Consider the following 22,201-nt stretch of genomic DNA (forward strand, 5'->3'; position numbering starts at 1 on the left):
AAAATCAGCAAGGGATCAAATACTTATTTCCACCACTGTAGATAAGGTCTTTGCTCCACCATATCCACCAGGAAACCATTCCACAAATTCACTACCCTTTCCGTAAAGAGGTATTTCCTTAGGTTACTCCAGAGTCTGTCCCCTTTCACCTTCATCATATTTCCTCTTATTTCTAGAGTTTCCTTTCAATTCAGACTTTCACCTCCTGTGCAGTTATGCCCTGGCGGTATTTAAATGCCTCTATTATATCTCCTTGTATAGCTTACTTCCAAAGTATACATATTGAGATCATTAAGTCTGTCCTATACACTTTGACTTGGACCACTGACCATTTTAGTAGCTACTCTCTGGACTGACTCCATCCTGTTTACATCTTTTTGAGATGTGGTCACCAGAATTGTACACACAGCTCTAAATGAGGTCTCACCAGAGATTTATACGGAGGCGTTATCACCTTTTTCCGGCTGGCCTGTCCTGTCCCTGTGCACCCAAGCATCCTTCTAGCTTTTGCTGTGCCTTTTCTACCTATTTTGGCTGCCTTAAGATCATCACATATTATCACCCCCAATTCCATCTCTTTCGTGAATAGAAGTATTTCACCCTTAAACTCTACTGCTCACTCAGGTTTTTATAGGCCAACTGCATGACCCTGCATTTTTTTAGAATTAAATCTTAGCAGTCAAACTTTGGACCATTTTTCAAGCTTTCCTAGATCCTTTCTCCTGTTATTGATTTATTTACCACCTTTTTGAAGGAATTCACTCAAGGCGGTGTACAGTAAGAATAGATCAAACATGAGCAATAGGCAATTAGAGCAGTAAAAATGTTCGAACAATACAAAGTATGGCATGGTATACTACTTGCAATGACAACACAATATGTACTAGAACATTATAATTGGTAGTGAAGGGTAAGGCAAAGTTGTTAGTCACACAATTGGGTGTCTACCCTATTGCAGATTTTGGTGTCATCCATAAAGGGTCAAACCTTACCAGAGAACCCTTCCACCTTATCGCTCACAAAAATGATAAAAAGAACTGGACCAAGAACAGTTCTTGCGGTACATCACTTGTAATCTCCATTTGCTCAGAGTAAACTCCCCATTTACCACCAGCGCAGAGTAGACATCCATTAGGCACTGTGCCTAGAGCCCATGAAAATGTTTCCTTTTTTTTTTTTTTAATCAGAAAGAATACAAATGAAATAGAACTTATTTGTTTTCATGCCTTGCCTTTTGGCCTTGAACATATACACAATAAATAGAATACAAAAACATAAAATACAAATAAAATATGCACACAATTCAGATTAAAAGCTCAGTCCTATATTAAGTTCCACTGAGGGAGGGGCCAGAAAAGTCATAATGCAGCCCTGTTTACTGTTTCCCTTTGTTGTCTTCCACTCAACCAGTTCCTAACCTAGTCAGTCACTTTAGGGCTCATACTGAGGGAGTCAGTTTATTTTTAAGTAGACTATGCAGAACTGTGTCAAAGGCTTTGCTAAAATCTAAGCGCACCACATCTATCTCTCTCCCTCAATCCAGCTCTCTGGTCACCTAGTCAAGGAAATTGATCAGATTTGTCTGATAAGACCTGCCTCTAGTGAAACCATGTTGCCTCGGATCCTGCAATCCATTAGAATCCAGAAACCTCACTATTCACTGTTTTACAAGTGTTTCCATTAATTTACTTACCACAGAGGTCAGACTTCATACAAATGTCATACATGGATTGAGGACTGATGATGATTAGAGGCGAGAGCTTAGCAGTATTAATTGTATGTTTGCGATACATCGTTTCTAATGGTCCAAAAAATGTAAAATTTACTCCTTTTAAATTTTAACAGTAAAAAGATTTAAAACACTATGAGGTCCTGTTACTAAGCCACAGTAAAAAGTGGCCGGTAATGCGAGCGTGTCTTTTGGGCGTGCACTGGGCCATTTTTGTTAGGGGCCGGAAAATGGGCATGCGCTAAAGTTGAAACCAGCACGCATCTATTTTTGGCCTGAGACCTTACTGCCACCCATTGACCTAGCGGTAAGGTCTTGCACGCTGTGTGGTAAGTATGCAGTCTGCGTCAACTGCTGTTCACCACGGGATTCAGCGCACACCAAATTTAGAATTACTGCCTGGCTCGCACTACCCAGGCGGTAGTGCCAATTTGGCACATGCTGTAATGCGAGTAGGCTCTTACGCAGCTTAGTAAAAGGGCCCCTTTATAAATAAAAGATCAATGAAACATACAGCATGAAAAGTAATTGGCTCTTAGCAGAGTTTATATAAGTTAAATTACAAATGTTATTGCTGGGAAATACGTATACGAGTCTATTTTGCAACATATGCATGTATTTGCTGCCACTTACACTTGTAATTTGCTGCATTTTACAAACCCAAATGTACGAGGTGAGACAGTTCAGGAGAATAACTGTAGTGCTTTTTTGAAGTGGCATTAGACACCAAAGAGGCGAACTCAATTGCCACTGTATTCACTGGAGAAGTCCTCAGGTCCAAATTCACTGGCTCCCACAAGATTAATGACTAACGGCAGCAATTATTTAGTAAACTAGGAAAAAAGCCCGTTTCTGACACAAATGAAGTGGGCGCTAGCAAGGTTTTCCTCAGAGTGTGTGTGTGTGAGAGTGAGTGTGTGATAGAGTGAATGTCTGAGTGTGATAGAGAGAGTGAATGTGTGAGTGTGTGTGACAGAGAGAGACTGTGTGCGAGTGTGTGTGTGTGTCAGAGAGAGTGAGAGTGTGTGCCAGGGGCCACCTCCCTCCCTCCCTCCCTCCCATTTTCAGGGACCGCCCACCCCCCCTCCAAGTTCCAAGGTCGTTGCCCCCCCCTCTCCCCCCACCCTGCGATGTTTAAGTGAAAAATTTGGGAGCTGTGATTGTGTGTGAGAATGAGAGTGTGTTCCAGGGGCCCCCTCCCTCCCTCCCAGTTTCAGGGTCTGCCCGCCCCCCCCCTCCAAGTTCCAGGGTCCGCCCTCCCACCCACCCAGTTCCAGGGTTGTTGCCCCCCCTCTCCCCCTCCCTCCCAATTTCAGGGTCCGCCTGGCCCCCCTCCAAGTTCCAGGGTCCGCCCTCCCTCCCACCCACCCACCCACCCACCCACCCACAGGGTCGTTGCCCCCCTCTCTCCCTCCCTACCAGTTCCAGGGTAGTTTCCCCCCTCCTCCCCCCCCCTTCCAGCCACCCTGCAATGTTTGTGAAAAATTAGGGAGCTGTGTAGTGTAACAAAACGCACCTGCAACGTTGTGAAGCTGACTCCGTGGCTTCATTGAAGTGAAGGGTTGGTAAGGTTCGTCAGATTCGTCAGTCTGTCACCATCTCTCTCGGCCCCGCCCTCGCGCCTCTGATAGGTCCGCCGCCCTCGACGTCAAAACGTGATGACGTCGAGGGCAACGGACCTATCAGAGGCGCGAGGGCGGGGCCGAGAGAGATGGTGACAGATTCACGAATCTGACAAACCTTATGAACCCTTCACTTCAGTGAAGCCACGGAGTCAGCTTCAGAACATTGGAGGTGCTTTTTATTATAGTAGAGATGGCTGCAAACAACTGTTTAGTATGCTGTAGTGCCCAGATATCCCAGAGAATCTGAGAGAAATCGTTATGATTTCCTGTTGTGTTTGTTTACTGTTAAGGGATGTTTATTCGTTGTATGTGTATGATGATTATTGTGTGTTGGTTTAACTGTAATCCATCCTGAGCTTTTTTTTTTTTGTAGGGATTGGATAGTTTACAATAAAATACAATACAAAATTTATATTCCACTGTATACCAATTAGGATCAATGTGGATTACAAAATAAAACTAGGCCATCACTAGTAAATATACAAAGAGCATAATAATCATAAATTAAAATCTCTATCTCAGAATATTAATCACCAAAAATTACAATAAGTGGGGAAAAATGAGCTTTTAACAATTTATGAAAACGTAATTATGATTCTATCAGTCTAAACTCCAAAGGAAGGGAATTCCAGCATTGTACTGAGCAATAGACAAAGCCAGAAGTATGATAAGATTTATAATTCACATGTTTCACAGAAGGAAACTGTAACTGACAGCGATCTTTAGATCTAAGAGAATGAATTGTTGTTTTTACTGAAGATAACTCCACGAAATAATCTGGAACAAAACCGTAAAATAATTTATGGACAAAAATACAGAGCTTAAATTTATATCGTTCTTCAATAGGAAGCCAATGAAGAGATCGCAGTCAAGGATGCTCAAACTTATGTCTTCCACAGATCAATTTTGCAGCTGCATTTTGTGAAATTTGAAACATTTAAGGATGATTGTGAGCATCCAGTGGAAAGTGCAATATAATAGTCAAGCTGAGACAACACCAGCGCCTGAACTTCCAAATAAGTCAGTGCATATGGGTAGGAAGATAGTTGGGAAGGGGGAGATTAAGCTTTACTGCTGTCATTATCTGGGCTTCATGATAAATCAAATTCAAATAGTCCAAACCTTAACATGCGGGGGGGGGGGGGGGGGGGGGGGGGCATTCAACATGCACTTTTCACATCCCAGCGCATGTCTCTTGTTCATAAGACATTTCAGTACAGGATATTTCTTCACAAAACCTTTTATTCACATTCAAACTTGACTTGTATAAATATTTATTTATTTGTTACATTTGTATCCCACATTTTCCCACATATTTGCAAGCTCAATGTGGCTTACATAATATCGTGAAGGCATTCACCAATTCCGGTGCGGGATAAGTACAAAATGTTGTATTAGGATAGGGAAGATAAGATTCAATCAAATTGGGTTGAGGTAAAAGTTTGTCAATGTCCAAAACGATCTTTGATAGTGAAGTGTTGCAGGGTTGAGTCACTTAAGTTGGGTCATTCGGATATGCCTTTCCGAATAGGTGAGTCTTTAGTAATTTTCAGAATTTTAGGTGATCATAAGTTGTTTTCACCACTTGTGGCAATGCGTTCCACAGGCGCGTGCCTATGTAAGAGAAGTTGGATGCATGGGTTGTCTTGTATTTTAGTCCTAAATATCAAGGCCTATGTCAGCATGGCTGCATTTCGCCAATCTTAAGAGATAAGGAGCGCTGAGTTGAAACAGCGTTTTGGTAACAGTGTCTTTGTCCTTAAGCAGCATTGGTGAAATTTGGCCATGTTGACGCAGGCCTTGATATTTATACAAGTCAAGTGAATGTGAATAAAAAGTTTTGCGAAGAAATATCCTGTACTGAAGTGTCTTATGAACAAGAGAAATGCACTGGGATGCGAAAAGTGCATTATCTGGGCTTCAGGCAGAATGGGTTCTTCTCTCATTTTACTCGTGCTCCTCAGGCAGTGATGGACACAATGACTTTGAGGATGGTGTATCCAAGCTGAGGCATGTAGTTTATATGCCTCTCCGCTGGTCTTGTTAGAATGTCCCAACCAGTCAACAGGGTGAAAAGCAATCTCTGCATGTCAAGATGTCGTCCTGCTGCGAATTCAATTTGTATAACTTATTGTGTGCACCTAGATCGTATACCCATACTCGCTTGGAGCCACAAGAACTAGAGAGCTTGAATATTACCAGTTTTTAAACCTTGGGACGAATGTATTGCTTTAAAAGAAACTGGACTTTTTCTTCGCTGCTTCTGCTGCCCTCCTTATCCCCCAGTTTCCTCTTGATACTTTTGGACTTCCAGATAGGCCGGCACCACTTTTTAATGCGACATGGTTCTATGAGTCTTCTTGTACAGCTTCCAGCGGTTCTTTTCACCCTTTTAAACCCACTCTCTCTCCCTCTAAACCCGACTCCTAGAGGTTACCAACTCAGCAAGGGGACCACAGACATTACAGTGCATTACCCCAGTCGGCCAAGGAGCCAGGGTCAAGGCTCCGGAATTAAAATTATACCCCCTACTTAGGTTGTGTTTTGAGTAGGAAGAGAGAGGGAATAATATTTCTTAGAAACAAAACTTGGCTAGGTAGGAAAGGAAAATTGTGGCTCTGGAAATTGTTGGAGGAGAGAAAGGTGCCCCCCCCCCCCCCCCCCCCCAATGCACCTTATCTTTCCTTCCTCCCTCAGCACTTTGGAGACAGCTGCCTGGTGTAAAAGGGTGTAAGATTTGATTATTTTGTTTAAAACAGTCTATCTACCATTCTAGGCAGTTTGCACTCTTCTCTCTGGCAGTCTTTCAGAACCTGGGGTAAGTCTGATACTGGAGTGGCATTTGTAACCTTTTCCGTCACTATTTGGGGAAGGAAGTGAAACATTCTGAAACTTGGATTCCATATGAGCTCAAAGCAGAAACATGTTCTTGTTCTCTTCTGTGTGTTGGCTATAAATAGCTTCCTTTACATGCCCTCTCTTGTCTTCCAGCCAGCACAGAGGTCGGAATGAAAGCTGTGAAATCTGCTATAGTTATTAATGATTAAGATGTTTCCTGTGATCAAGCAATTAATGGTTTTCAGGCCTGAGCAATCTTCATTTCTTGGCACGGTGCTCCTCTCATAGCTCTGACGATCGGGATGATAGTCGTGAAGCACGGCACAGTAAAATGCCAATATTCGGACCTGTTTGGTGACTTTCAGTCAACTGACTGTGTAATCTCGTAATGATGCTGGGTTCTGTGTACATTCTTCAGTGACAGAAGTAATTTGAAAAGTGTGACATAGGTCCGGCTTTATAATAACAATGAGAGCCTGGGGATGTGTGACATTGTGGAGTGGAGGAGTGGCCTAGTGGTTAGAGCACTGGTCTTGCAATCCAGAGGTGGCCGGTTCAAACCCAACTGCTGCTCCTTGTGATCTTGGGCAAGTCACTTAACCCTTCATTGCCTCAGGTACAAACTTAGATTGTGAGCCCTCCTGGGACAGAGAAATATCCAGTGTACCTGAATGTAACTCACCTTGAGCTACTACTGATAAAGGTGTGAGCAAAATCTAAATAAATAAAGTAAAATAAATTGTGGCAGTGTGGCTAGCAGCTGCCTGCAGGACCTCACAAAATATGGCACACATAGGTTGCAGGTAAAGGTCAAAGCACTTTTATGTACGTAAGGGAAATAATCAGCCCTGTCTCCTCACAGGCTCTTTACTTCTAATAAAGTTCCTTCAAGCACAGTCTCAGTTTCAGTATCCTGTCCCTGACATGGCTACGTACTTCAGTTTGCAATAACTTTCTCTAGCACAGTGGCTTAGCCATGGTGGGGGTGGGGGTGGGGGGTGGGGGTGGGGGGGGAGCAGTGCACAGGGACCTGGGCCCTCTCACTTTTGGACAAATTTGATCAGGGTAACCATGGAGTTGGATTGCGAAGATCACTAGATGTGGTGTAGTTGAATTTCAGCAAGGCCTTTGACATAGTTTCACATAGGCAATTGAATAAACTGAAAAACCCTTTGTATGGGTCCTAAAGTAAGTGACTGGATTAGAAAGTGGTTAAGTGGGATTCAAAGGGTAGTGGTAAAAGAAGCTCACACAGAGGAAAGGGGAATTAATAGAGATGTACTGCAGGGATCTGCCCTCAGTCTGGTTTTTTTCCCCTGTATTAGTTTTGTAAAGGCTGTTGGTAAATGTTTTATCCTTATGCTTATGATGCCAAAATCTGTACCAGGTGACCAGTACATAACTCCCTATCTGTAGAATTTTAAAAATTGTGTAAATAATATCAGGCCATTTAAATAGCTTAAACAGACAAATATAATCCATATAATTGTGGGTTCAGTTAGGGGAGGTGTAAATGCAGTGCCACAAATGATCTGTTAAGTGACAGTTTCCATCTGCTAAATGGATAGTGCGGGAATGGTCACGGTCAGTCTGTATAGTTGGTGTGCCGCCTTGGGTGAATCTCTTCATAAAGGCGGTTAATAAATCCAAATAAATAAATACAAGGCTAGCAATGAAGCACCAACTGAAAATCTGGTAATACAGTTTTCAAAAGCTATTCACCAGGATGGAAGGATTTTTATAAAATTTTTTTATTTTATTTTATCTATTTATAACTTTCAATTAAAGACAAGGACATTATAATCTTTGAAAGAATACATCAATATCCACAACTTATATATATTCTAAGAAAAACATCAAAGGAAAATTTTTACTTATTGATTAAACAGTCCACTAATAATGGGAGAGTCCAAGATTATTTCCAAAGGAAGTTGGATTAATATATATATATATTATATATATCACAAATAAGGATACAGGTTAACCCCTATATAATTGGTCAGCTAATCATTTGGATCATTACCCATGCTACTCTGCGCATTTAAGAAACTACGCAATTGAAGAGGTTCAAAGAACACATTTTTTTGTCTTTAAAAATCAAAATACATTTACATGGAAAACGTAATTGCAAGCGGGCATTTAGTACTAAAGTTTCAACTCAGATTTTTAAAAATGTTATCTTTAATTTTGTTTTGATTGTTCTGGTTATATATTTAAGTTCATAGTAATTTAGGGCCCTGTTTACTAAGGTGCGCTAGCATTTTTGGTGTGCGTTAATGCTAGACACACCCATAGGAATATATGGGTGTGTCAGCGCACGTTAATTTTTAGCACACGCTAAAAACACTAGCGCATATTAGTAAACAGGGTCCTTAGTGTGTATGGTTAGATTTTTATTATGTATAGTTTTTAATGGATGTTTGTACTGTGTGTTTAATTTGTTTTTGTATGTTAGTTAACCACCTTCGATTTTTAGAGATGGTGGGCTGTAAATATTTTACATAAATAATAAATAAAATAAAAGACTACCTTTCCTGTGAACAATAAAAGACTTTTACCCATGTCCAAGGCAGGCATTTCCACTGCAGGGTTAGGGAGTAACAGCAATTCATACAGTTTTGTGGGCAGAGAAAGTCCCTGCAGAAAAGGCAGGTGTAAACTTTGTAGGTGGGCCTGGATTTGGCATAGGTGACATTATCCCTCATTTTCAAAGCACTTAGCCTTCCAAAGTTCCATAGGTTTCTATGGAACTTTGGAAGGCTAAGTGCTTTGAAAATATGCCTAATGGCAACTGCCTCCAGCTCCACCTTCTGGTAGGCACTGGAGTGCTGCTGTCATTGCTATGCTTCAATCATGCCTTAACACCCAAGCAGTGGCAGCACCAAATCTACTTTTTCACAATTGAGCAGGGTCTGCAGCCCTTGCAGTCCGACAGGGCTTGTGGCGCCCCACCCTCTCTTCTCGCACATGGGAGAGGAGGGAGTAAGGAGCCACAGGACCTGTCAGAGCACTGGAACTTGCTGGCCCCACACTGAATTATTTTGAAGTGGATTTGCTGATGCTTGGAGATCAGCTGAAAGATAACTGAAAATAGGTTAGAGAAGATGCAAGGCGAGCACAGGATAAGTGGGATGGGGTGTGGAGAGGTGAGGACCCCTTTTCCTCCTTCAACCCCCTCCCCCAAATCCCTGGCTCACTGTGAGCACTCCTGATGCAACTTCGGTCCTGTCTTCAGTTATATAAACATACTCTTTCCCTAGGCAAGTTTCAAAGGGAAGTTATGCATGTATTTCCTCTTTTAAGAATTTGGGCAAAGTCCATGAGAAAAAGTAGCTGCAGCTATTTGAAATTTGGCTCCGTAGAGACTGAGATATTGGTGATTTGTATAACTATTGGATATATATGCCTGTTTGTGTTGTATATATGTATATTAATGCTGATGGAATTAGTTTCTTTCTAAATTTCATTTATCTAGCCAATGGTCTTTCCTCAAATAAGTGTTGATGTACATTTGCTTTGAGATAAGGAAACAGAGATTCAGACACAGAAGAAATTGTTGCACGAGGCCTCGAAATGTACAAATAGGCCAGAATTGATGCAGAAGTATGGGAAGATCCCATACACTGAGATGCAAAGTTGGCCTAAGGGGAAACCCTTGTTCCATAGTGCCCCCCCCCCCCCCCCACACTCACACAAAAAAAACTAGATTACCCAAGGGATGTAGATTGTGTGTTCCATAAGGGCGAAAGGGTAGCTTTGGACTTGGTACCATGAGCCCACTGGGGGTCTATGCAGAGCATCCCTCATCTACAAGAACATGCACGTACTGACATCTCAAAGGCTTAATCTACAGCTAATAATGAAAACTGGGATTAATTAAAGCAGGCTTTGGAATAAGAGGTGAAAATTAGATCGTCTCTGCTGGTTCATTAAGTTAGTCTTGTAGTGCATATTTTGCTTTTATACCCTGTTCACTCTCTTAAATGACTTTAAACTTCAGCATGTGTCTCAAAATGAAATTCTTAATTTATTTTATATCTGTTTACCTTGTTTTCTTCTAACCTCTTTGTTTTTCTTTTTTTCCCCCCATTATTTTGTTTTTAAGGATTTGGGTTTGTGACATTTGAAAATGAAGATGTTGTGGAAAAAGTCTGTGAAATTCATTTCCATGAAATCAATAATAAAATGGTAAGATTTACTTTTATGTTTTTGAGTTTTCATGTATGTGCATTGATGGGTGGGAGAGGAGATTTTGTTTTAGTGAGGCATAGCGTAGGCAGCCTCAGTAGTGGATGGCAGCAGATTGTCAAGGTTCAGAAAGTTAAGCCTTTTTTTTTTTTGTTCACAACTTTATTAGTTTTATTTAAGCACAAAACAACTCAGAAATTATAACACAACGAGACGGTATAGCCCCACCCCACCCTCCTCTAACAACCTCAAAAGAAGTCCACCCAACTTAGTAACCCCATGTGATGCAGCATTGATGACATGAAAAACTGGTACTGATGAGGATGTCTGTGGGCAGAGATGGCGGATGGGTAGTTGGGGGGGGGGGGAGGAAATTCTGCCTGGGTAATGTACACGGTGAGGCAGATCAAGGAGCAGGGACTTGTAGAACACAGTGGGATTAAATAATGTGATTTTTTGCCCTGGGCTGAAGGCCTTGAAACAAGGTTGGGGTATATTGATTAGGCTGAACGCAGACCTAATGCCCATCATAGACCATGCTCCTCTGGATCGGATCACTTCTTTCTATATCCAGTAATCCTAGAGCAGGTGGAAACCACAGTGTACCTGTAGCCAGTTCTACAGCAATGAAAAATATTCCTGCCTGACCCTCAAACTTGTCCTTGGTGTATAACCATAAAGGTAATAATTTTCCCCTCCCCCTCCTCCCATGGAGGTTGCAACTCCACAGGACTGCATACTGATTGCCAAAGGAGAAACCCTACATGGGATTTGATATGAAAATTTGGCCTATGAGTGGAACAAGGTATAAAGTAGCCCCTCGTACTTTCATGCCTTCATGGAAGCAGGTACATTTGCCTCCCCAGGCCCAACTCTGCCCACGTGTACAAACCTGGTTTTACCCACATAAATCACTGTAGTTATTGTATCCTCATACTTATGAATACAGGACAACAAAAAACATTTTTTCTAGTTTTAGCCCAAACTGAACCCGAGACCCAATTTCATCGCTCAGTTTCAACAAAAACATAACTGGAACAGGCAACCCCTAATCAGTGTTGGCCTCCCCCCGAACAGGAGCAACTCCTCTGTCAGCTCTCCCCTTCGGGCCTGCCTTACAAGTTCCTGCCCATGCCTGCTCTATTGTCAAATGGCTATGGTGCATTTGGGGCAGGAGTGATCCTTGCTTGCTCTTTGCCTTGCCCCTGCTGGCTCTGTTGTCAAAATGGCGAGACTGCCACCAGAAGTCACAACAACCATTTTGACAATGGAGCCAGCAGGAGCGAGTGGGGATCACTACACCACTGGATCACCAACACTTGTAAAGTAGGCCCTGGAGTGGGGGGGGGGGGGGGGGGGGGGGGGAAGCATATGGCTGAGAGGGGGGCCTGGAAAGGAGCTGCTTCTGTTTAGGGGGGGATGGAGGGAGGGAGCAGGGGCTGTACCAGTTTCAAGGACATCGTATAATTTCAGTTTTAGCCAAAAATACAGATACATTTTCGGCTGAAATGACCGAAACCGAAATTTGGTTGGCCTCTTATCTATGAATGTCATTTTTCTCCAGTTTACTTTTCAGCTGATTTAATTTTGTAACCATAGCTTCTACTGCTGGTAAAATGTGTGATAATTTTACTAGCTCTTTGAGGAAAGATTCATTACCTCTAATGATGGCAAAGCCTGTTACCTCTAAATCTGAGTATGTCTCTTTTCTTTTGCCTGTGAGACCTTCCCCAAGGAGTCAATTGAAATGTTTGTTTTGTGTAGCTAGATCTCCTCTCAAATGTCTTCCTCTTTGCCCCCCCCCCCCCCCCAGTATAAATAGGTCCATTTTGAGTGGGCTATCAGTGCATGGAAATTGCACTTGGCGTGGCAGTATTCTTCTATCTCCCATCCCATGGGCCTATATTTGGGGAACTCGCTGGCCTTGAAATACTTTCATTAAAAAAACAAAACAATCCTTTAGAACTTCAGCAGGAAAAAGCAAATTGAAATCCTGTGGAAATGAGAAAGGGGAGGGGGTTACAGTAATGTTCTAATTGAATCTCATTTCCTTATATGAGACTCGACCTGGGTGGGGGAGAATGATGTGGTTAGTAGGATGACACAATTTAAGTGTGTGGAGGGGGAATGATAACAGGACTTTGGTTAGCATTGATGCCTATAGGGGAGAGTTATGATGTAGTTAGGAGAGAACCATCTTCTTAAGAGTGTAGCTTTCACTGTAAGGGTGAATTGAGAGATTTGAAATCCTGCCATCTTTGGGGTGGAAGGCCCGGCAAATGGTTTGAGTAGCAGGGCATCATTTCATAAGAACATAAGAATTGCCATACTGGGTCAGACCTAAGTCCATCAAGCCCAGTATCCTGTTTCCAACAACAGCCATGAATGGCTGAGAGAGACCTAGGGGCGGAAGATGGGCGGGTATCGAAGATGTGGACGATGGCCGGCCTCAACTGCGCTCTCCTTCACTTTTCTTGCAGTTCAGGCCGACCATCGTCCACGCTCTTCCTGAGCAGAGCCTTGTTGATGCTGCATATATTCCTGGCTCATGTCTGCTCGTGTACGTGTGAAGTTCTGAAGCTTAACCTGATTCTCTCTTCTCTGGAGGATTGTAGCTGGAGCGCAAATAGACTGTTGACAAGTACGGTATGAGCAAGTACGTCCTCAACGAAGGTGACATAACTTTTAAAAACATTTTTTTAACGTCCCTCATGACACCCAGTTTGTTCTTTTTTTTTTTTTAAGATGGTTGTTAGACACTTTCCCACTGGTCTCTAGGCTCCCGTTCACAGCAGCCCCAGCCTAACGAGAGGTGCAGACCTCCCGTTAGGTTGTCCACGGTAAAGGGAATCGGAAAACGGTAGTGCATCTCATTATAATAGCCTGCAACGGTTGTGCAGCTCATTATAATAGCCTTTGAATCATCTGCATTCCGTTTTCGTTAGCTGCTACCGTCATCGTAAAATGGCTTTTAGTGCATCAGGGTTTACTACCTACTCGTTATTGGCTCGTTAGGTTTAGTGCATCTTGCCCTAAATTCTGTTCCTGAGTTCTCTGTTTTTATAGGGCAGTTGCTTCTCCTCTCCCTCCTTTCACACTCTTGATTGGCCAGATAATCTACTCCATCCAGCTCCCCCTCCTGTGGTTTTATTTTTGTGTTTCTTGTCTCCCTCCTGACTTCTTCCCTCTTTCTCCTATTGATTTAATTCTTGAGTTTTCAGTCTTTCCTTCCTGATTGTCCTGGGTGCTAGTGACAGGACATACCTCCTGTCGAACCAGTCCAGGTCACAAGTACCTGGCAGAGTCAACAGAAAGAGTCCATGCTGCTTACCCCCAGATCTACTTCTAACAGTCAGTAGACCGTTTCTGCAGGAACTTGTCTAAACTTTATTTTAAACTCAGCTAGAATATCTGCTTTTACCATATCTTCCAGCAGCAAGTTCCAAAGCTTAACTATGCACCGAGTGAAAAAATATTTTCTCCTATTTGTTTTAAATATATTAATTTCTAATTTCATGGAATACTCCCAGTCGTATTTTTTAAAAGAGTAAACAGTTGATTTGCATTTACCTGTTCCTCTTTACTTGGGATTTTATATCTCCCCTGAATCATTTCTTCTCCAAGCTCAAGAGTTCTAACTTTTGTAGCCTTTCCTCGTGGGAGAGCTGTCCAATCCCCTTCATCATTTTTATCACCTTTCTCTGTACCCTACCTAATTCTTCTATATTTTTGAGATGCAGCAACCAGAATTGCAGACAGTACTCATCATGGTGAGGTTGCATCGCTAAGTGATATAGAGGCGTTAATGATACTCTTTTATTTTATTCTCTAGTCCTTTCTTAATAATTCCCAAAATTGTTTGCTTTTTTTTGTTGGCTACTGCTGGGTGGCATCTCCTAATGTGTAGCTATAATTTGGGTCATTCTTCCATAGGGATCATTTTGCACTTGTCCACATTAAATTTCATCTGCCATTTGGATGCTCAGTCTTTTAAGGTCCTTTTGCAATTTCTCACAACCGGCATGTGATTTAATGACTTTGAAAAATTTGGTGTCAACTGCAAATTTGATGATCTTGCTCATTGTAACCATTTCCAGATTATTTATAAATCTATTTAAAAAAACACCAGTGTCAGTACAGATCCATGGGGTACTTGACTGTTTACCGTCCTCCGTTGAGAAAATTGGCCATTTAATCCTACTCTCTGTATGCTTTTAACTAGCTATCAATCCATAATACTATATATAACATTTCATTAGAGATTTCAATTACCCTACTATTGAATGGATAAATGTCATATTAAGACAAGCCAGGGAGGAAACGTTCTTAAATGAACTAAATGATAGCTTCATGGAGCAGCTGGTTCAGGAATTGACAAGAGGGGAAGCTTAGAGGAGCACATTATTTGGTGTGAAAGGTAATGGTGTTGGGGCCACTTGGCAATAGTAAGCATAACATGATCAAAGTTGACTGAACTGGAGGGAGAACCCTAAGGAACATCTATCAAAGAATGAAAAACAGGTCCAAATAAAGCTGACGTAAGTGCTTGTGCCTAAATGCCAGAGATAGATGCGTAATTTATAGTATTTTATAAGTTATGGATGTAAGTAAGAATCCCACCTATGCTCCACCCATGTGTACATCCACCTGTCAGATACATACTGCGCAAACTATGTGCGTATTTACAGAATAGTGCTTAGGTACAGTGTTGGCATTTACATGTGTAACTGGCCAGTATTTTAAACAAAACAGTGCGTAAATGTTAGCACCTGCTTTATATAATCACCCTCATGGCGCTACCCCTTCACAATTTGATCTATCCTATCACTGCAATATAATTTGTTCCCTGGTATCAGGCATCCCATTGGTAGTCTTCCTTCCACCAGATCTCTGAGATGCATATCCATTCTATCCATTCTAACTTTCTCATCTTATTTTTTAGGCTTCTAGCATTTGTACACAGACATTTCAAAGTATTTTTTAAATATATTTGTAACCTGCTTAGCAGTTGACGGGGATAATTTGCAGACTTTCAACTTAGTGTGTTCTTTAATGAAAGGCACTTGGGCTACTTTTGCCTTTATTGCAACCTCTTTATTGGGAGGTCTTAATTTTCCTGTTTTGATAATATCCTTCAAAGATATCTCGCCCCAAACCAGTGACAGTTGACTTTCCCCCAGGTTTTAGTTTAAAAGCTGCTGAGTTTCCTTTTGAAACATTAGCACCAGCAGCCTGGTTCCACCCCAGTTAAGGTGGAGCCCATCATTTCAGAGTAAGCCACCCTTTGCCCAGTTCCCAGCAACTCTAAATCCCTTTTCCCTTGTACCTCCATCTCATTGTCTGATTGAGATTCGAAAGCTCTGCCTGCCTCTGGGGTCCTGTCTGTGGAACAGGGAACATTTCTGGGAGCGTTCTGGTTTTCAACTTTCTCCATAAAAGCCTGCATTTGGCTACTAGGACCTCCCTCTCACACTTTCCTATGGTACCAACATGTATTAAGACAGCCAGCTCCTCCCTTATACTATCTAAAATGTTATGTAGGTGATGCATGAGATCAGCCTCCTTCACACCAGGCAGCAAGACTGGCCCAGCCATTAGGCAGGACTCAGCAGTCACCTAGGGTATCTGGTTTTGGGGGGTGGGGTGGCAAACAACAACAGCAGTCAATGCAAACATTAGACCTGGATAGCCACAGAAACTCAGAACACTATGTACTTTTCCTGCAAGAAGAATGGGTAAAATAGCCATGTCACTGTGACTGTTTTGAGAAGGGTTGTTAGAATGGCATGAGTGTTGGGGGGGGGGGGGGGCAATGTTGAAGTTTTGCCTAGGGTGTCTGTTATCATTGCACCAGTCCTTCCAGGCAGGCGGGCACGTTAACTAGCGATCCTCATGACACCCAGTCATCAACATTCTTAATGACTGAATCAGTCTTTACAATGACCATCCTAAGCCTTCCCTCTGGGGCAGATGCCCCTAGAGACACATCCTCAGTGTAAGAAGATATTGCCTCATCTGAAGGGCAGGTCCTGGCTACAGGATTACTTTCTGTCACACCAAGATGATGGTCTCCATTCAGGTGACCTTTCTGCTCTACGACAATTTTGGAAGTGGGAGTTCTTTACTGTACCTTTGGCTGAAGCTCTCTTCTATATACCTCTCTGTCTCCCTCTCCTACGTTTGATGCTCTGGCTCCCTGAGGCTCCGATGCTCAGAAGCAAATGCGGGCACCAGAGGCCAGTAGCGCCGGACTAGCGCTGAATGCTCAGAGCCGACAAGCACGTGAAATAATGAGCTCACCGACTCTGAACCCAATGAGCATGCAAATGCATTCTAAAGAGGTCATCCCATATTCCTCCCCACTGCTCAGTAGGCAGCGTGCCAAACAAGGGCACTCCTCCTGCGGCAAACCCTATGCCAGAGTTAGCGTATGGTTGCACAAGAGGCAGGAGAAGGCCCCCTCCACTCCTCCCAGTGCAGCAAGTCAAAGGATACGAGAAGCAGAAATTCAAAACAAGAGCTGAAAAGGTACTTCTAATGTGAGTAGCATATAGAAACTCGGTGACTTGACCATTTGGGAACGGTGGTGTGATAACAGGACTGCCCCCTCTGGCATTCTAGGCAGAGGGGGAGTGGCCTAGTGGTTAGGGTGGTGGACTTTGGTCCTGGGGAACTGAGGAACTGAGTTCGATTCCCACTTCAGGCACAGGCAGCTCCTTGTGACTGGGCAAGTCACTTAACCCTCCATTGCCCCAGGTACAAATAAGTACCTGTATACAATATGTAAGCCGCATTGAGCCTGCCATGAGTGGGAAAGCGCGGGGTACAAATGTCTGACGTCCTGCACGTACAACATGCAGGACGTCAGACTCACAGAAACAGAACGAAGCCTTGCGCCAGAAGAGGACCTCAGCGGGGGGGGGGGGGGGGGTGTCAAAGTTGGTGGGGGGGGGGGGGGTCAGCAGCGCCGGGGGGTGGGGGGGCTAAAATGTGCCCCCTCACCTCGGGCTCTGGACCCCTCTCCCGCCGAAGTCTGGCTACGCCCCTTCTTCTCACCATACATGTGCCACTTGCCACTAAAGACTGGATAGCCCCCTTCTGACTGCTGGATTGCTTTCTGCAGCTTAGTGTCAGTGAATTTTTATTTAAAGTTGCTAAGGGAGTAGAGAGATTTAAACTAATATAAAGTCCCTTAAGCTTATTAGGTATATTTTATGCTATTTATTTTACGTTAGCTTCGATATGAACTGCAAGGACCTAGAACTAATTTATTCCTAAGAGCTAATAACTTGCTGATGAAGATGGCCAATTAAATCTTGGTGAAAAATTTCCTTCGTATCCCTTTAATTGGCTTAATAGCCTATAAATCCGTGATTGAGCTTGGAGTGGATTGGGGTGGGGGTGAGAATCAAAACACTGAACAGAAAGCTTTTGCAGCTTAAACTATGCCTGAACTGACTATATAAGTAAACAGTTTTAAATGGACATCAAATTTATCATTTTAACCCAAACCTCCCTTTTTACCAAGTTCTAATACAGTTTATAGCAGGTAAATATTCACAAGTGCAGATTTCTTCCCAGCAATAGCAGGTCCTGTTTCAGCAGTCCATCAAGATACAGTCGTAGGTGTGCTGGATGAAGTACAGCTACATCAGTTCTCCTGCCCAGGGCCTCAGAGTCAGTGGCAGTGCCCATGAAGTCCTGTTTTTTTTTCACATTCTAGAAAGCAGTACAGAGAGGGTCCCAAGCACAGAACAAAGTCCGAAGAGCAAAAAGAGGCACCAGGAACCTTCAAAATCGGGATGAAATTTCTTTAATCATGTAACTTAGACATCAATTCTTTCCAACAATGACCCGACACAGGCCATGTTTCGATGCACTGTGTCGGGGGTCAAAAAAGTAAAACTTACTCCTTTGAAGATGACAAGTTAAGTGTGTTGTCCCACTCAATACCGTCGAGTCAGAATTAGAGTAAGAAGGGATCGCTTTTGCTCGAATTCTGCTGAGCGATCAAGTATAACTCAACGGTATTGAGCGGGACAACACACTTATCTTCAAAGGAGTAAGTTTTGCGGCTTCTTTGGTGTCACAACTTTATTTTACCTCGACGCAGGCACCGTACGCCGAAACACGGCCGTGTTGGGTCATTGTTGGAAAGAATTAATGTCTAAGTTACATGATTAAAGAAATTGCGTCCCGATTTTGAAGGCTCCTAGTTCGTTCTAGATCACTCCTGACTCCTTCTCCACACTCTTCAAAATGGCTTCATTTACTCATATTGCACAGGTATTTCAAATGATCCATTTTTCACTGAACCAGTGTCATTTTTTATGACTTAAAATTTGATTTTTTTTTAAATATTCCTACAGATAACCCCATTGATTACAACCAAAAATCAATAACAAATTAGTAACAAAATAATAGTAAGCAGATCTCAGGTTGTCATCTGCTAACAAAGTAAGGCTTTCTTGTGTTTACATTCCATCTAACCCACCCCTCTATAATGAAATAGCCTCAAGCTATTGATAACATCTTCTCGACCCTTGTATGGGTTAGATATTGCCTACCCAACAGAGAATAAACTATCCAGTCAATATTCAGCCAGTGTTGATCAGCATTTTTCTAAACACTGACCGCCACCTGCTAAAATAGACCCAGATGTTCAGTTCTGGGCCTTGTCTGGGCACCAGCACTGTGGCAATTCCTGGACGTTATTCTGGTACGGTTGATATTCAGTCTCATACCCACATACCTAACCAGGCAAGATGGCTAATTATGGTGGTCCAGCTTTGCTGGTTAGGTAATTTTGCCAGTGTCCACATAATTTCCAGGACTGTTACATCTCTGTCCCCCAGATCACTCCGGTACTGTACAGACAGTGCCATAGTGGTCAGAGCTAATATTCAGCAGTACTGCACGATAGCCGACAAGCTTTTTTAAATAGGAAGGTGCCTCTGAGTAGTCCATGTGCTAGGGTATACAGCCTCAGCCAGAGGGAGTTCAGGTTGCCTCCACAATTTTGCTATCACACAGCATGGATGCGGCCTCTTTACTACTACTACTACTACTATTTAGCATTTCTATAGCGCTACAAGGCATATGCAGCGCTGCACAAACATAGAAGAAAGACAGTCCCTGCTCAAAGAGCTTACAATCTAATAGACAAAAAATAAATAAAGTAAGCAAATCAAATCAATTAATGTGAACGGAAAGGAAGAGAGGAGGGTAGGTGGAGGCGAGTGGTTACAAGTGGTTACGAGTCAAAAGCAATGTTAAAGAGGTGGGCTTTCAGTCTAGATTTAAAGGTGGCCAAGGATGGGGCAAGACGTAGGGGCTTAGGAAGTTTATTCCAGGCGTAGGGTGCAGCGAGACAGAAGGCGCGAAGTCTGGAGTTGGCAGTAGTGGAGAAGGGAACAGATAAGAAGGATTTATCCATGGAGCTGAGTGCACGGGAAGGGGTGTAGGGAAGGACGAGTGTGGAGAGATACTGGGGAGCAGCAGAGTGAATACATTTATAGGTCAGTAGAAGAAGTTTGAACAGGATGCGAAAACGGATAGGGAGCCAGTGAAGGGTCTTGAGGAGAGGGGTAGTATGAGTAAAGCGACCCTGGCGGAAGATGAGACGGGCAGCAGAGTTTTGAACCGACTGGAGAGGGGAGAGGTGACTAAGTGGGAGGCCAGCAAGAAGCAGATTGCAGTGGTCTAAACGAGAGGTGACAAGGGTGTGGATGAGGGTTTTGGTAGAGTGCTCGGAAAGAAAGGGGCGGATTTTACGGATGTTATAAAGAAAGAAACGACAGGTCTTGGCAATCTGCTGGATATGAGCAGAGAAGGAGAGAGAAGAGTCAAAGATGACCCCAAGGTTTCGAGCTGAGGAGACAGGGAGAATGAGAGAGCCATCAACAGAAATAGAAAACGGGGGGGAGCGGGGGGGGGGGGGGGGGAAATGAGAAGCTCGGTTTTGGTCATATTTAATTTCAGGTGGCGTTGAGACATCCAGACAGCAATGTCAGACAAGCACGCTGAAACTTTGGTTTGGATGCAAGGTGAGATATCAGGGGTGGAAAGGTAGATTTGGGAGTCATCAGCATAGAGATGGTAGGAAAAGCCATGGGATGAGATTAATGAGCCAAGGGAAGAAGTGTAGATAGAAAAGAGGAGGGGACCAAGAACAGAACCCTGAGGTACGCCGACAGGCAGAGGGATAGAAGTAGAAGAGGATCCACCAGAGTGAACACTAAAGGTGCGGAGGGAGAGGTAGGAAGAGAACCAGGAAAGGACAGAGCCCTGGAATCCAAGTGAGGACAGAGTATCGAGAAGTATGCTGTGATCGACAGTGTCAAAAGCAGCGGAAAGATCAAGAAGAATGAGGATGGAATATTGACCTCTGGATTTAGCCAGTAATAGGTCATTGGAGACTTTAGTAAGCGCAGTTTCGGTTGAATGGAGAGGGCGAAAACCAGATTGTAGTGGGTCAAGAATAGCATGTGAGGAGAGAAAATCAAGGCAGCGGCGGTGATTTGGAGAGAAAAGGAAGGAGGGAGATGGGTCGGTAATTAGAGGGACAAGTAGGGTCGAGTGAAGGCTTCTTAAGGAGAGGTGTGACCACAGCATGTTTAAAGGCAGCAGGGACAGTCGCAGTGGAAAGTGAGAGGTTGAGAATGTGACAGATAAAAGGAAGAAGAGTAGGAGAGATGGCATTAAGAAGGTGGGTGGGAATGGGATCAGAGGAACAGGTGGTACATTTTGAGGAAGAAAGGAGAAGTGTAGTTTCCTCAATAGTAACTTCAGGAAAGGAGGAAAGGGAATGAGGGGAAGGAGAGAGAGGGGAACGGACTAGTGGAGGGAGAGGTGGTGAGGTAGAGAAAGCAAGGTTTATCTTTTGAACCTTGTTGTGAAAGAATTCAGCAAGGGTCTGAGGAGATAATGAAGGGGGAGTTGGGGGAGGGGGCACCTTGAGGAGAGAGTTCAACGTGGTGAAGAGAAGTCGAGGATTAGAGCCAAGAGAGTTGGTCAGTTGGATATAATAATCCTGTTTGGCACGTAAAAGAGCAGATTGGAAGGAGGTCTTTAATCTCCTTTCTAGATCTGGAGACTCACACTGCAAAAGAGAGAAAAGACTCTAGGGTCCTTTTGAATAGAGACCGGCCTTGCCTCATCAAAAAACCTGTGAATTTAGATCCGAATGCCTGGAGAACTGGTCAGACCATTACATGTGCATGTAGTAGCCACGTTGTCCACAGCCTTTCCAGCACTGACTGGAGACAGATGAGTAGTTGATTAGTCTCACAGGTGTCATATACCACTTGCAAAGGATCTTATAGGCATTCTCCACTGTGTCAGCTGAGAGAGCCACCCTAGCTGAAGAGCGAAAACTAGCCTGCCATTGTTTTCCTGTCAGAACCACCCTGAGGTCTTTCTCCCATTGAAGTATACGGTTTGGTTTAGTGTTAGATGCAGCTTTTAATATTCTATACACTTTTGGCAGGAGCTCTGTAGTCCCAGCTCCTTTCTCCATCAACACTTCAAAGGATTAACAACAACAAAAAAAAAAGCCTGTGAGGCTAGCCCAAATAAATCCTGCAGATTTACCAAATCTATTACCCTACCATCATAAATCAGCTTCTCTAGCTGTGTTAAATCATTAACTTCTCATCTCATAAAATTTAAAGAAGCCTTCCCCACTGTGATTTGGGGAAGTAAATTGGCATTAATCTGTAAATTCAACCTCAATTTCCTCCACAATTATTTCTGGGTGAGGGTTAAGGCTTTTCTCCCACTTAGAGTCTCTACCTCCCCCCCCCTCCCCCTCCCCATCTCC

General features: G+C 43.3%; 1 protein-coding gene across 3 annotated transcripts in view; it reads left to right on the forward strand.

Annotated features, from left to right (window-relative positions):
• The window catches only part of MSI2 (musashi RNA binding protein 2), a 621,300-nt gene that overhangs the window by 411,452 nt on the left and 187,647 nt on the right, over nt 1-22,201 (forward strand). For all 3 annotated transcript variants that reach the window (XM_030222541.1, XM_030222542.1, XM_030222543.1), the window contains one exon: nt 10,298-10,380. In XM_030222541.1, the coding sequence (XP_030078401.1) occupies nt 10,298-10,380 (83 nt within the window). The remainder of the gene's footprint in view (nt 1-10,297; nt 10,381-22,201) is intronic.

This window comes from Microcaecilia unicolor, chromosome 13 (assembly GCF_901765095.1).
Source record: "Microcaecilia unicolor chromosome 13, aMicUni1.1, whole genome shotgun sequence".
Taxonomy (NCBI): Eukaryota; Metazoa; Chordata; class Amphibia; order Gymnophiona; family Siphonopidae; genus Microcaecilia; species Microcaecilia unicolor.